Here is a 12,394-nt window from a genome sequence, read left to right as displayed (position 1 = left end):
GATGATCTTGTATATATGTATGCTTTACGTTTTTTAATGTCACCATTTCGATAACTTTTGTTTTAATAAACTTAATAAATGTAGTATCAGTATTGGGCAGTCGGACAAAACTGCCAAATAGACCGATTAAGGTCTGACTAAAAATTCTATAAATTGTTACAATTTAATTGTTTTTGTGAACAAGAAAACACCAAACATATCCGAGACAAAAATAAACGTTTTCTGACAACAAAAAGACAACCACAACAACAACAAAAAACAACAACAACAACAAAAAACAACAGAAAGCATGTTTACAACAGACTGACTCGTATCTGTATGTTTGTTTGTTTGTTTAAAGGTTTAACGCCGTTTTTCAATAGTTAACCTAACCAGTGTTCCAGGATTCTGTATCAGTACAAACCTGTTCTCGGCAAGTAACTGCCAACCTCCCCACATGAATTATCAGAGGTGGAGGACGAATTATTTCAGACACAGAGGTGGAGGACGAATGATTTCAGACACAATGTCTTTTATCAAATCGTTACGGAGAACATACGCCCCGCCCGGGGAGCGATGCTGCGAGTTTGCGGTATGTGGGGAAGAGGGTTTCCCTCTCCCAGCTGGTTGAGAATGTGATGCTTTCCCTTGAAAATGTTGAAAGTTAGTCGACAAGAGATGCGTTCTCCTGCTACATTTTAGCGTTAATATATTTTTGTTACATTCATACTACATATTACAAAGAATGATTTAGGAATCATAGTTTATCACAGCTCTCATGTTTACAGGCAGGAAACTTGACATTGTCTAAACGCATAAACTTCAGTCAAACACTGATAACGCAAAGATAAATGAATATCAAAGTTCCCGACCGTTTTCCTATAGCTTCCTGTGTGATTTATCGCTCCAAGAAACTTGACACAAATGTTCACCACATCGAGACAACTTCCAGAGCGCATATTTTGGATGGCTGGCTTCAAGGTCAAGGCAACACTTAGAACACACCAAATTGATTACATGGTCAACGAATTTCCCGCTCCATTTTTTTTCCAGAATCAAAAACAAATATTATTTTTGAAAATCAGCTTCCGCTCGCTTCAGTTTTTGCAGACCTATTTCAAAATTTCAGGCGGGCGTTTTTTCACTGTTTAGGGGCCTTATTGTCACTGTGAAGAGACAGTAATTCATAAAATTTATTACTTTTAATCATAATTGTCCATTAAAACATCAGAAGAACTTGTTTGAGGCTCTGTGTTGCCCTAGTTTGCAAAATTGACAACCGAATTGACAGTAAGATTGTGTAAATAAATCTTGGAAAGATCATTAGGAAGAGTTTCCGCAAGACATATTTTTTTTCAAGATGAACATCAATATCTCATTATTTAAAATAGTGTCATCTAAAAATGGCTGGTGATTAGAACAACGTTTTGCTGTGTTCCTTAAAATTATATACATTTATCAGCAGTAACTTGGTAGTACTTAAATGATGAACAGGCGGTATAATTCAATTTGGACTTCACAACCAGTGTTACATCATAACTAATGAATTGTTGAAATAACTTTGATTTTAAAGAATGGTAAATTGCTTCTATCAGCTATGTAAAATGAACACAATTTTCTGGCGGAGAAGGGGTACGCACATGGAACTTATTGAACTTTATTAGGGCAAAGAAATCCTAAAAAGCTTACAAACTCACAATCCAAGAAAACCTGCATTAAATGCTTACTTTTTTATTTTTCAAGTAGAGTTAAAATACAAGGATATTAAATAACTGTTTATAGACCCTTTTTCAGATTTGCTTAATGGGTACCATCAGATCTATTTATCAAAAAGAAACTGAGGATGACAATGCATTTATTGTTTTTTTTTTTATAATTTATTTTTTCTCTTTTATGACATACATCATACAAACACGTTACACTTGTTTTGTACAATTCTGCAGACCTACTAAATAATAATAAAACAGAAATAATATCTTTGAGATACATAAAACAATTGCAATTATTTCCCCTTCAGTTTTGTTTATAAAATCGTTTTGTATGTCAAAAAAGATAAATAAATGTATCCACTTTGCATGATAAGACGCTTAATTTGAGAAGAAAGTTAACACTGTATAAAATAAAAGTAGAGAAAAAAAAATATAGAGTATACCCATGTGCGCTCTTGATTACCTTTGAAATAGATTATTTCAATTTTTTTTTTTTCATTTTTTTTTTCATGTGTCTCAGTGATGTACGTGGTAAGGATGCATATTAAAGATTCAAGAAAGACCATTTCTTTAAATGATAATCAATTTTGTTTTGCATTATTGCTATTTCTTAATGCATTTATTGTTAAGACTTGCATCAGTATGCCTTTCCTTATCTACTAAAGTTAAATGTGGAATCAAAGAACAACAGAAAGTGCAAAATTTGTCATTGAATTTATAAGTGAATTGGGCCATCAGTGGATGATGGATTTCCTGGTATCTGGTGAAATTGCATTGAAAGTTGACAGACACTATGATATATAGGTTATGGGTACCTAATGAACTGGCGAGGTGATTACAGTATTTTCCATATATATTATGATTTCTGTTATACACTACATAAGAGTATCAACTTTCTTATTCTTATGTAGTGACATAGAATCCAAAGCGAAACCCTTTATGTGGCTAGGGTACTGGCTTACCTATGATACAAACTTAGCGAACACATTAGTTCTATACACTAATATCCGCCTGTTGTCCCTCCAGTTTGTTTAAATGTCTAAATGTTTGTAAATATTACAATGTAGCGCGACCCGGTAAACATAGATATATTTGAGTCAGGTGTCGGGTGGATGCCATATATTTTTGGAACAGTTTGTCATTAAACCTTCAACATTTAAGATCTTTGGTTCTTTTATGTATTTTCAAGCCATTTTGATATGTTTTTGCAGTGCTTGTTAATTCTTATGGAAAGGTTTTTTTTTTAATTTTATTTTTAGGGCCTCCGTGGCCGAGTGGTTAAGGTCGCTGACTTCAAATCACTTGCCCCTCATCGATGTGGGTTCGAGCCTCACTCGGGGCGTTGAATTCTTCATGTGAGGAAGCCATCCAGCTGGCTTACGGAAGGTCGGTGGTTCTACCCAGGTGCCCGCTCGTGATGAAATAATGCACGGAGGGGCACCTGGGGTCTTCCTCCGCCATTAAAGCTGGAAAGTCGCCATATGACCTATCATGTGTCGGTGCGACGTTAAATCCAACAAAAAAAAAAAAAAAATTTTTTTTTCAAATCGCTCCTCGCCCGCTCCAAAAATATAGGTGAAATCCAAAAACAAATATTTTTATATTTATTTCGCTCGCCCGCTCCTTAATTTTTTTTGGAAAAAGTCCGATGACCAAGAAATTAATTTGGCGTGGCCTTAGGGGTAAAAGGTCATATTAGTTTGTTTCCGGTCCGCTCTGTTAATCTTGAACTGCTTCCAGTATTGAAAGATACTTGGCACAAATGTTCACCACATGGAGACGACGTGCAAGGCGCATGTTTCGGCTGGCCCACTCATCAAGGTCAAGGTTACACTTAGGGGTCAAATGCCATACCTTCGGGACCCTTTTAAGGATTTCGAAGAAACTAGACATAAATGTTCACCACATCAAAACGACGTGCAGAGCGCATGTTTTGGACGACTCGCTTCAAGGCCAAGGTCACACTTAAGGGTCAAAGGTTCAGTGATTAAGACCCGACTATTTTGAGAAATATCGCATGTTTTGTGTTCGGCCATTTGATGTTTCGTGTTCACTCTGTAACTCTTGAACTGTCTGAAGGATTTTAAAGAAACTTGACACAAATGTTCACCACAACGAGACGACGTGCAAAGCGCATGCTTCGACTGACTAGCTTCAGGTCAAGGTCACACGTAAGGGTCAAAGGTGATACAAGTTTGTTTCGTATTCACTCTGTAACTCTTGAACTGCCCGAAGGATTTTAAAGAAACTTGGCACAAAGGTTCACCACAACGAGACGACGTGCAAAGCGCATGTTTCGGCTGACTCGCTTCAGGTCAAGGTCACACTTAGGGATCAAAGGTCATATCTTCAGGCGTAAATTGCTCCGCATTGCGGTGCTCTTGTTATATACATGTATATATATACTAAAAATTTAGTTGTATATGTAGAGCTGCAATTATAGTAAAATGTCATATATTAGCAGTCGTTTGTTAAAAGAAATCCAGTTTTTGTTGCGGCAGTAGAAATTAACACTGTATTTAGCTATACATGCATGAAGTGTGTAGAGGGGTTTTCCACCCAACATTAACACTTTCAAAGGTTGAAAGAGACTTTTTAGGAAAACATCTAGTACTTATGAAATATTGAAAGTTAACTTTAATTGAACAGTTCATACTAAACTCCCTAAACGTTTAAGAGTTAACCTACATTTTTTCCATCTAGGCATTAAAACACTTTAGTGCTTTCATTTTTAGAACGTTTGTTATTAAGTTTGTCACTTAGGTGGAGAGAATCTTTGGTTCTTGTGAGACTAGCCTTACTCGGGATGACTTAGTTTATGATCTGATGTTTTTAGTTGTCATCCCTCTAAGCCTTACTCGTATCTGCATTTTACTGTTAGGAAAACAAAGACATTGACAAATCAAAAAAGTCATAATATACTGGTCAGACTTACTTGCTCTCATAAATTAGACATTAATATTCATGTATAAACTTCAGATGGGTTAATTTTACTCATAATTTGAAAAAAGAGACTGAAATTCGAAAATATGAAGTGAAAGATGTGAGGAGATATCTACCATGACACCGGTTTCAGTACACAGCAGAATGCCGATAACACTACAGAAACAAAACACAAAATATACATTCATAAAATGTCAACAAGGTAAGTTTATGATTTAATGTCAACCAAAATTCATTATCAAAGATGTAATCATTACTAATACCTTGTACATGTACCAGAAAATGTTCCCAATGGATTTCATTGGGAATTTCCTAACAGAAATATGCTGAATAAGTTTGGACGTGACATGACATCGACAGTCAAAAGTTATCACGCTGTCCCGAAACGTCCTGTTATTTGGACTATTGTGAAATATATCTATAGAAAACGTCAACTAAGCAGAAGCTTGTAATCAAGATCATATGACATGTTGTATAACCTTTACAAGTTCAGTTAAAAATATACGATATTTCAAATGTTTCGTATAATATGATCGACAACAATTGATATGACCGTAGTCACTTTTTAAGGTTTGTTCATTTTTACGCTTACTTCATACTATGAGGGACAATAATCTAGATTTTACTGATGAAAATTGAAGACGCGAATTGCAAACAAGATAAATATGATATTCAAAAATGGCACACTGTCGATAGGACCAGCTAGCTTCTGTGTAATCAACATATGATTAAGAATGAAAAAGATTTATCGTTCGAAGGCCATTCCAGTGTGTTCCTTTATTTATCATTTATATTAACTGTTATTATTATTAGTTAAATTATTCGTCCTTACAGTATGCTTGTGTGTGTACTTGCGTGCGTCTGTGTTTCAATTTGTTGCGGATCTATTTGGCGATGTGTGGCTCTAGCTGTGCTCTATGCTTCCATGAAATCTAACCTTTCCTTTTATTTTTTTCTATATACACGATACAAAAACAAATAAATCGACTATTTCAAAAACGAGTTTCATTAATGACATTGTTAAATGAAGAGCTTTAATTGGCCGCCTACCCCCTAAGGTTTTACTTTTATTGTATTTTTCACATTTTAAACATTTTCACTTTCCCGGTGTCGTGTTTGAATTGTACGCACAGGTGTATCGGCGTATGTCAAGGTACACCCCTGCCCGCCCCACAACCCACAAGTTATTGAAAATGTTCTTAAGGTTTCTTATTTACTTTTTTTTTATTTGAAAATCCTTCTTCTTCTTTTGTTTCTTCGTAGTATATTATATTTACCCTCCCTACCCAAAGACATTAATAAAATCTATACAATTATGCTATTTTCACTTCATGTCCGAAAAGTAATATTTGAAACAATTTTTCGCATTTTTCCCTTTTCAAATTATTTCATGAACAGTCTTGGATGCAGCATCTCCAAAGTTTCTTGAAATAGGGAACTCGTCTGAAAACTTAAGTTAAAGATCTCGAGTGCTTTATTTATATAGACTCTTCCATAAACTTGCAACAAACAAACTATTACACTATTTGATATCTCTTATCTTCGGTGACCTCGGTCTTTTTCCTGCTAAAACGAAAGTAGTTGTAAATGGTTATATTACTTCCTCGTGTGATTTACGTATAAACAAGCTCGAGAAAAATATCAAGAGATGGTGAGTATAACTTTCTAACAGATCATAACACATGAATAAAGAAGAAAGAAAACAAAACAAACGCAATGTTTGCGTACAGATATCAATAATTGTATTTTCAAATGATACACTGCGTTTACATGTTATAACATGAAGGGTCCTAGCAAATGTCTTTTTAATTTTACGCTTAATATTCTAAACTTGAAAAATAATCATTATATCAAATCATGTTAAAAGTATCAAATAATAACTGATAATTTATTAATTAGTCATATTTTTTGTGTGTATTGCCTACTTTCGGTTTATAGGCTCATGTGGCGTTGCTTGTTTGCTTTGAGAACTCTTAAGAAAGGTTAACATTTCTTTGTGAGATAATCATATTAAGTTATGACATAAGACAATAATAAATGATTTGTTTGTTTGATTGATTTGGGTTTAACGCCGTCTTTCAACAGTATTTCAGTCATATAACGGCGGGCAGTTAACCTAACCAGTGTTCCTGGATTTTGTACCAGTACAAACCTGTTCTCCGCAAGTAACTGCCAACTTCCCCACATGTATCAGAGGTGGAGGACTAATGATTTCAGACACAATGTCGTTTATCAAATAGTCACGGAGAACATATGCCCCGCCCGAGGATCGAACTCGCGACCCCGCGATCCGTAGACCAACGCTTTACCTACTGAGCTAAGCGGGCGGGTAATAATAAATGATAATTTATTATTTGTCATCTGATTGTGTATTGTCTACTTTCGGCTACTTTCGGTTTATAGGCCCATGTGGTTTTGCTTGTTTGCCTCGAGAACTCTAAAGAAAGGTTAACATTTCTTTTTGAGATAACATAAGACAATAACAAATGGTAATCTGATTGTGTATTACCTACTTTCGGTTTATAGGTCTATGTCGTTTTGCTTGTTTGCTCCGAGAACTCTAAAGAAAGGTTAACATATTCTTGTCAGTTTTCAAAATTTTCATACATTTCAGCGCGTGATTGTCGCGTCTATAGATTTTGGAACAACATATTCAGGCTGGGCATTTTCATTTCGAACTGATTATAAAAAAGATCCTACCAAAGCCGACGTTAAACATTGGCATTCCGGTACTGGAACTCTAGTAACAATCAAGACACCTACTTGTTTGCTGGTAAAACCAGATGGAGTAACCTTTCAAGCGTTTGGCTATGATGCAGAAAATCAATACTTGGAATTAGCAGATAAAGATGAGCACAGAAATTACTATTATTTTAGGCGGTGCACTTGGGAAGGTAATGATAATGATACGGGCAGAAGTTAACATGTACTATTATTTATGAAAAATATAGCTCGGTACCCCTGATCTTTAGATATAGACCTGGGTTGCGTCGGTCCACCTGTCATCTATCAAGGGATTATTATTTTATCTGGCATATATCTAACATATATCCAGGCTCATGGCACCAAGGTCAATGACACACTTAGATCTGTCTCGTATCCTGTCTATAATAACCCCTACACCCACCAATGGATTTTAGACTATAATTGTGATGTTTCTCATTACGAAATAATGTTTACAGGTTCTGTTCCTTATTTTGTTATTCATCATCGTATTTTGTGAACTGTTGTTATTCCACACAGATAACAATAATGAAGCCCCTGTGAAAAGTTAAGATTTATTTTAAGCAAAAGCCAAACATCTAGGCCCAAGTTTTGACTTTGCAAAATATTCGGATCAACACATGTATTATACTTTGTCTATGCATCACACAACCTTGAAAAGCAAATGTACACATCTTAGTATGACGAACTACAAACCATTAAATATGCTTATCAATAAGTCTATTAATACATAATCCTTCCTTTTATTCCCTTTTATTGTTTTTTGACAATTTGTATCCTTCTTCGTTTCACAAACTATAACAGTGACATGTATAAAACTATCCGGTTTGCTTTATTTTTTCAAAACTCTATCAAAGCATCTTACGAAAGAAATCAATGTCACGGATGAAATGGGAAAGAAACTTCTGGGTATAGATGTGTTTGCAATGTCTATCAAATTCATGATCGACGATTTGATGGTTGTTGTCAATCAGCGCCTGACTGGGATAATAATGGAGACCGACATCCACTGGGTGATCACAGTACCAGCGATATGGTCTGATCCTGCAAAACAGTTTATGAGGCATGCTGCAATAAAGGTATTCTCACAGATTTGACGATAAACGTTCTATTGCGTCATCAAAAACTTACTTATTTCTTGTGAAAACTGAAGTAGTTCATTCAACAAGAGCTTGCTGAATATAGAATTTCAAACAAACATTCTTATCATCGCGTTCAATAGATGTGATGATACATTTTTCAGGAAATTAAATTACTTACGTTGTTCAAATGAAAGTAGTAAGTTTTCCAGATGATTTAATAAGCCTAATATTATTAACGAGCACTGAAGCGCTGTCTTGAAGTAAATTGCGTGAATGAGTGAGTTACTTCAATCACGAAGAAAATGTTGACAAAGCGGCGAAAAATGTTTGTAAACCAGTCTCATGCTCCGGATAATTGGGAACAAATTTATTTTGGTAACTGAATGTTGCAGCATTTCAAGCTATTTTCATGTTATATTTATGCATCTACTTTGAAATATCAAACTTTAACATGGAGTTAAATGCCAATCACTGCAATATGACTTTACACGATATGATTAGATAATCTCCTAAATTTTTGTGTTTAAGATAGTAATAAAATTGTAACAATCACTTTTATTTCATGCAGGCTGGTATAGCTACAGAAAGACTGACAATAGTCTTTGAACCAGAAGCTGCCTCGTTATACTGTCGACATCTTCCTGTAAATACAACCGTTACTGATGGTAGTTTGACGATATCCGAATTCCCGACTGGAACAAAGTACATGGTTATCGATGCTGGAGGTAAAGCAATGTTTAATAACTATAGATAAGGCCATAGTTGCTCTGCTCAGTTAAGCTTTGGAACTTTGCTTTTACTTTTTGAATTATTTCCCTTTTTCAAGTTCTCATAACACTTTTGACCGGATCATAACTACATGTATTAAAAGGATATTGTCAAAACTTCTCACGATAACAGAGGATATCATAAGGGAGTGCAGCGTACAAGAACATAAAGTATATCCCTTTATTTCATTTACTAATAGAACTTTTGCCCAGAGCATAACTGCACAGCCATGTGGGGAAGTACATTGTACAAGAATCATAACTCAATTTTGCTCACTTATTGAATTATCTTCCTTTATTGAATATACTTATCTGGAGCATAAATCTGTAAGACTTTTCTCCGAAACCTAAGATACCATCTCAAAATTCCAGTTTAATTAGTTTTGACTAATGATGTACAATTAAACCAAACACTGATTGCGATAAAACAAACCCTACCTTACTTTTTACATTTGCCATATTCGGATGCAAGATGTATTTAAGCAGATCAGGTTTGGTCTGGTATTTTTCTGACTGATATATATGATGATAAATTACAATTGAAATAAAAGTTGTCAACACAAAAATATAAAAATTCACCAGTTTTTTTTAAAGTTTTTCTTTCTAAATATATCTCTTAGATGCACGATGACCCCAACGTTTTTTTCTTTCCATTTTTAAGCATTCTTGTGCGTCATTAAAACAGCAAAATATTTTAAAATCTTAAGAACATATTTTTTGTAGATTTAAATTGAAAAAAAAAAGAAGTGGTTGGGTTAATTATGTCAACGTGTAAAAGAGATTTGTGAGTGACATTTATGCTTATATAATACTGTTCATAGTGACCTGTAAGACTCGAAATCCCTATCACATTAAGTGGGATATTATATGTTATATAAAGTACCCCCATTGTTTCAATTTTACTTATTTTCAGACATGCTTAAACAGCGGGTGAAAAAAATGCCCTATAAAATAAAAACAAGTGTGGTGACCTTTGCTTTTTCTGCTCTTATTTGCCTTTGAAACTGATGTTTCTTTAAGCCCACGGAGTATGAAAAAAAGTTCTTAACTGTAGAAAAATAATCCGACATCCTTAAAATGTGTCACAATGACAGAGGACATTGAGAGGAAGTGCAGTGTACAATATTCCTGTTTAGACATGTACTTGTAACTTTGGAAAGGACTTTAAAAGAACATTTAAGGAACTACAGTGTGTATAAAATATTGCATAAATATTGAACACAACGGTTCTTGATAACGCTCTTTCCTTCTCTAACTGGTAGCATACAATTTCAAAACAATTTATCTTTTTGGCCAACATTATACGATTTACTTGCTTTGGCAAGGGAATAGCGATTTCCGACATGGTTTTTGTTTCAGGGAACCATATTGTTTTAGAGCAAATAGAGATATGTCTTTAACTGCAGACGTTATTTTGCTGTGCAGGACTTGATTACCTTGTTTATCTAATTTCTACAGGGGGAACGATTGATATCACAGTCCATGAAGTTCAAAGTATATTCACAATATACCTTACGAGAAGTCAGAGCAGCAAATGGAGGTGACTGGGGAGGAATCATTGTAGATAATGCGTTTGAACACTTTCTCATTGACCTAGTTGGCGAAACCGTGTTTAATACTTTTAAACATACGGAAACGGTAGATTGGCTTCATCTTAGTCGAGAGTTTGAAAGAAAAAAACAAGCAGCTGGAACACAATCGGAGGGAAATGTAATCATGCATTTTCCGGTGTCGCTTATTGATTTATTTGAGACGGAAAGGAGAGAAAAATGAGTATCAAAGATGCAATAGTAGCTTCAAAATATGGTAAAACAGTAGAGCTGAAAAGAGACAAGTTACAAATATCACATTCCACCGTAGAAAAGTTATCTGAAGACTCAATACTGCAAATAGTTAAGCACGTAAAAATATTGATGAACGACGAAAGAATGGCAGACATCAAAGCCGTACTCACGGTGGGTGGATACTCAGAGTCTCCTCTCTTGCAACGTGCAATCAAATCAGCACTTCCAGGAATCCATATTGTGATTCCATAGGAGGCGTCATCTGCTGTGTTGAGGGGAGCCTTGATTTCCGGCCACAATCCCGCGACAGTAACCGAGAGGGTACTTAAGTATATATGGTGTAAATATGGATAAACCATTTGTGGAGGGAAAACATCAGGAAAGCAAACGCTTGAAGACTGATGCAGGTGACTTATGTGTCGGCATTTTTGGCAAACTGATCGAAAAAGATTTGAGAGTGGTGCCAGGTGAAACACAAGTTAAAAGATATTTTTACACTGCTAACAAGAAACAAATTGGTATGCGTTTTGATATTTTCATTTCTGAAGAGAAAAACCCTACATATGTAGATGACAAAGGATGTACCAAAATCGGAACAATACGAATAAAATTTGAAGAACCAGATGGTTTACCCAGACATAATGTCAATTTATCAATGTTACTTGGTGGCACTGAAATTATAATAGAATTAGAGGAAGAAAAGACGAGAAACAAAATAATAAATACAACTGAGTTTTGGGGCTGAATGACAATCAGTGACAATTTGCATAAAACTCATGTTATTTTTGAATGACACGTAGGTTTCAATCTGTTCATAACATAACATTATATACTGATGTTTCGGTTGTATTTATTCTCCTTTTTACAGCTCATATTAGAAATTATAAAAAAAATATAACTGAGTACTTTAAAAACCTGTCTGAATAGTTTTTTAATAAGTTTTTTTTGTTCATGCTTTATGCTGGTATACACTTTAAATCTTTGTAAAGATAATCAAAATCTTAAGGACTTCTAAATTTTAGTTTGCAATGGTATTTACTGTCATAAGCATTTGAGTATTAGTACCAGATATGCCAATTTACCCATGAAAACTACATCTGAGTTATTTTAAATAAAATATAATTTTTGAAATGGAAATTATGTAAAACATAGAAAGTAAGTTGAAAATGAAAGAAACAAAATATGGCATTTTATTTTAAATGTCTGAATGTGGATAATTTGAATAGAATAGTAACATGTTTAATTAGAATGATAATTAAAATATTGTTTCATATAATTTTAGATTAAGGACTGAATTATGTAGGATCTGTATTTATGTAAATTGATACTTTAGTTGCTTTTTGATTTTAACAAATTTTACCAATTCTATCGGAATTGGGAAGATAACAAAATCTCACCAAAACTAT

At 34.4% G+C, this 12,394-nt stretch overlaps 2 protein-coding genes across 2 annotated transcripts; both read left to right on the top strand.

The window, feature by feature from the left end:
* The first annotated feature begins 7,250 nt into the window (after nucleotides 1–7,250).
* On the top strand, nucleotides 7,251–11,906 carry LOC128551713 (heat shock 70 kDa protein 12A-like). Its single transcript, XM_053532629.1, has 4 exons — nucleotides 7,251–7,525; nucleotides 8,213–8,434; nucleotides 9,006–9,162; nucleotides 10,663–11,906. Exons 1-4 carry the CDS (start codon nucleotides 7,481–7,483, stop codon nucleotides 10,746–10,748), a joined length of 510 nt encoding a protein of 169 aa, XP_053388604.1. The 5' UTR covers nucleotides 7,251–7,480; the 3' UTR covers nucleotides 10,749–11,906.
* LOC128551717 (uncharacterized) lies at nucleotides 11,335–11,733 on the top strand. Its single transcript, XM_053532631.1, has one exon. It carries the CDS (start codon nucleotides 11,335–11,337, stop codon nucleotides 11,731–11,733), a length of 399 nt encoding a protein of 132 aa, XP_053388606.1.
* Nucleotides 11,907–12,394: the final 488 nt, after the last annotated feature.

Source organism: Mercenaria mercenaria, unplaced genomic scaffold, assembly GCF_021730395.1.
Source record: "Mercenaria mercenaria strain notata unplaced genomic scaffold, MADL_Memer_1 contig_1583, whole genome shotgun sequence".
NCBI lineage: Eukaryota > Metazoa > Mollusca > Bivalvia > Venerida > Veneridae > Mercenaria > Mercenaria mercenaria.
This window is presented reverse-complemented; position numbering and strand designations above follow the sequence as displayed.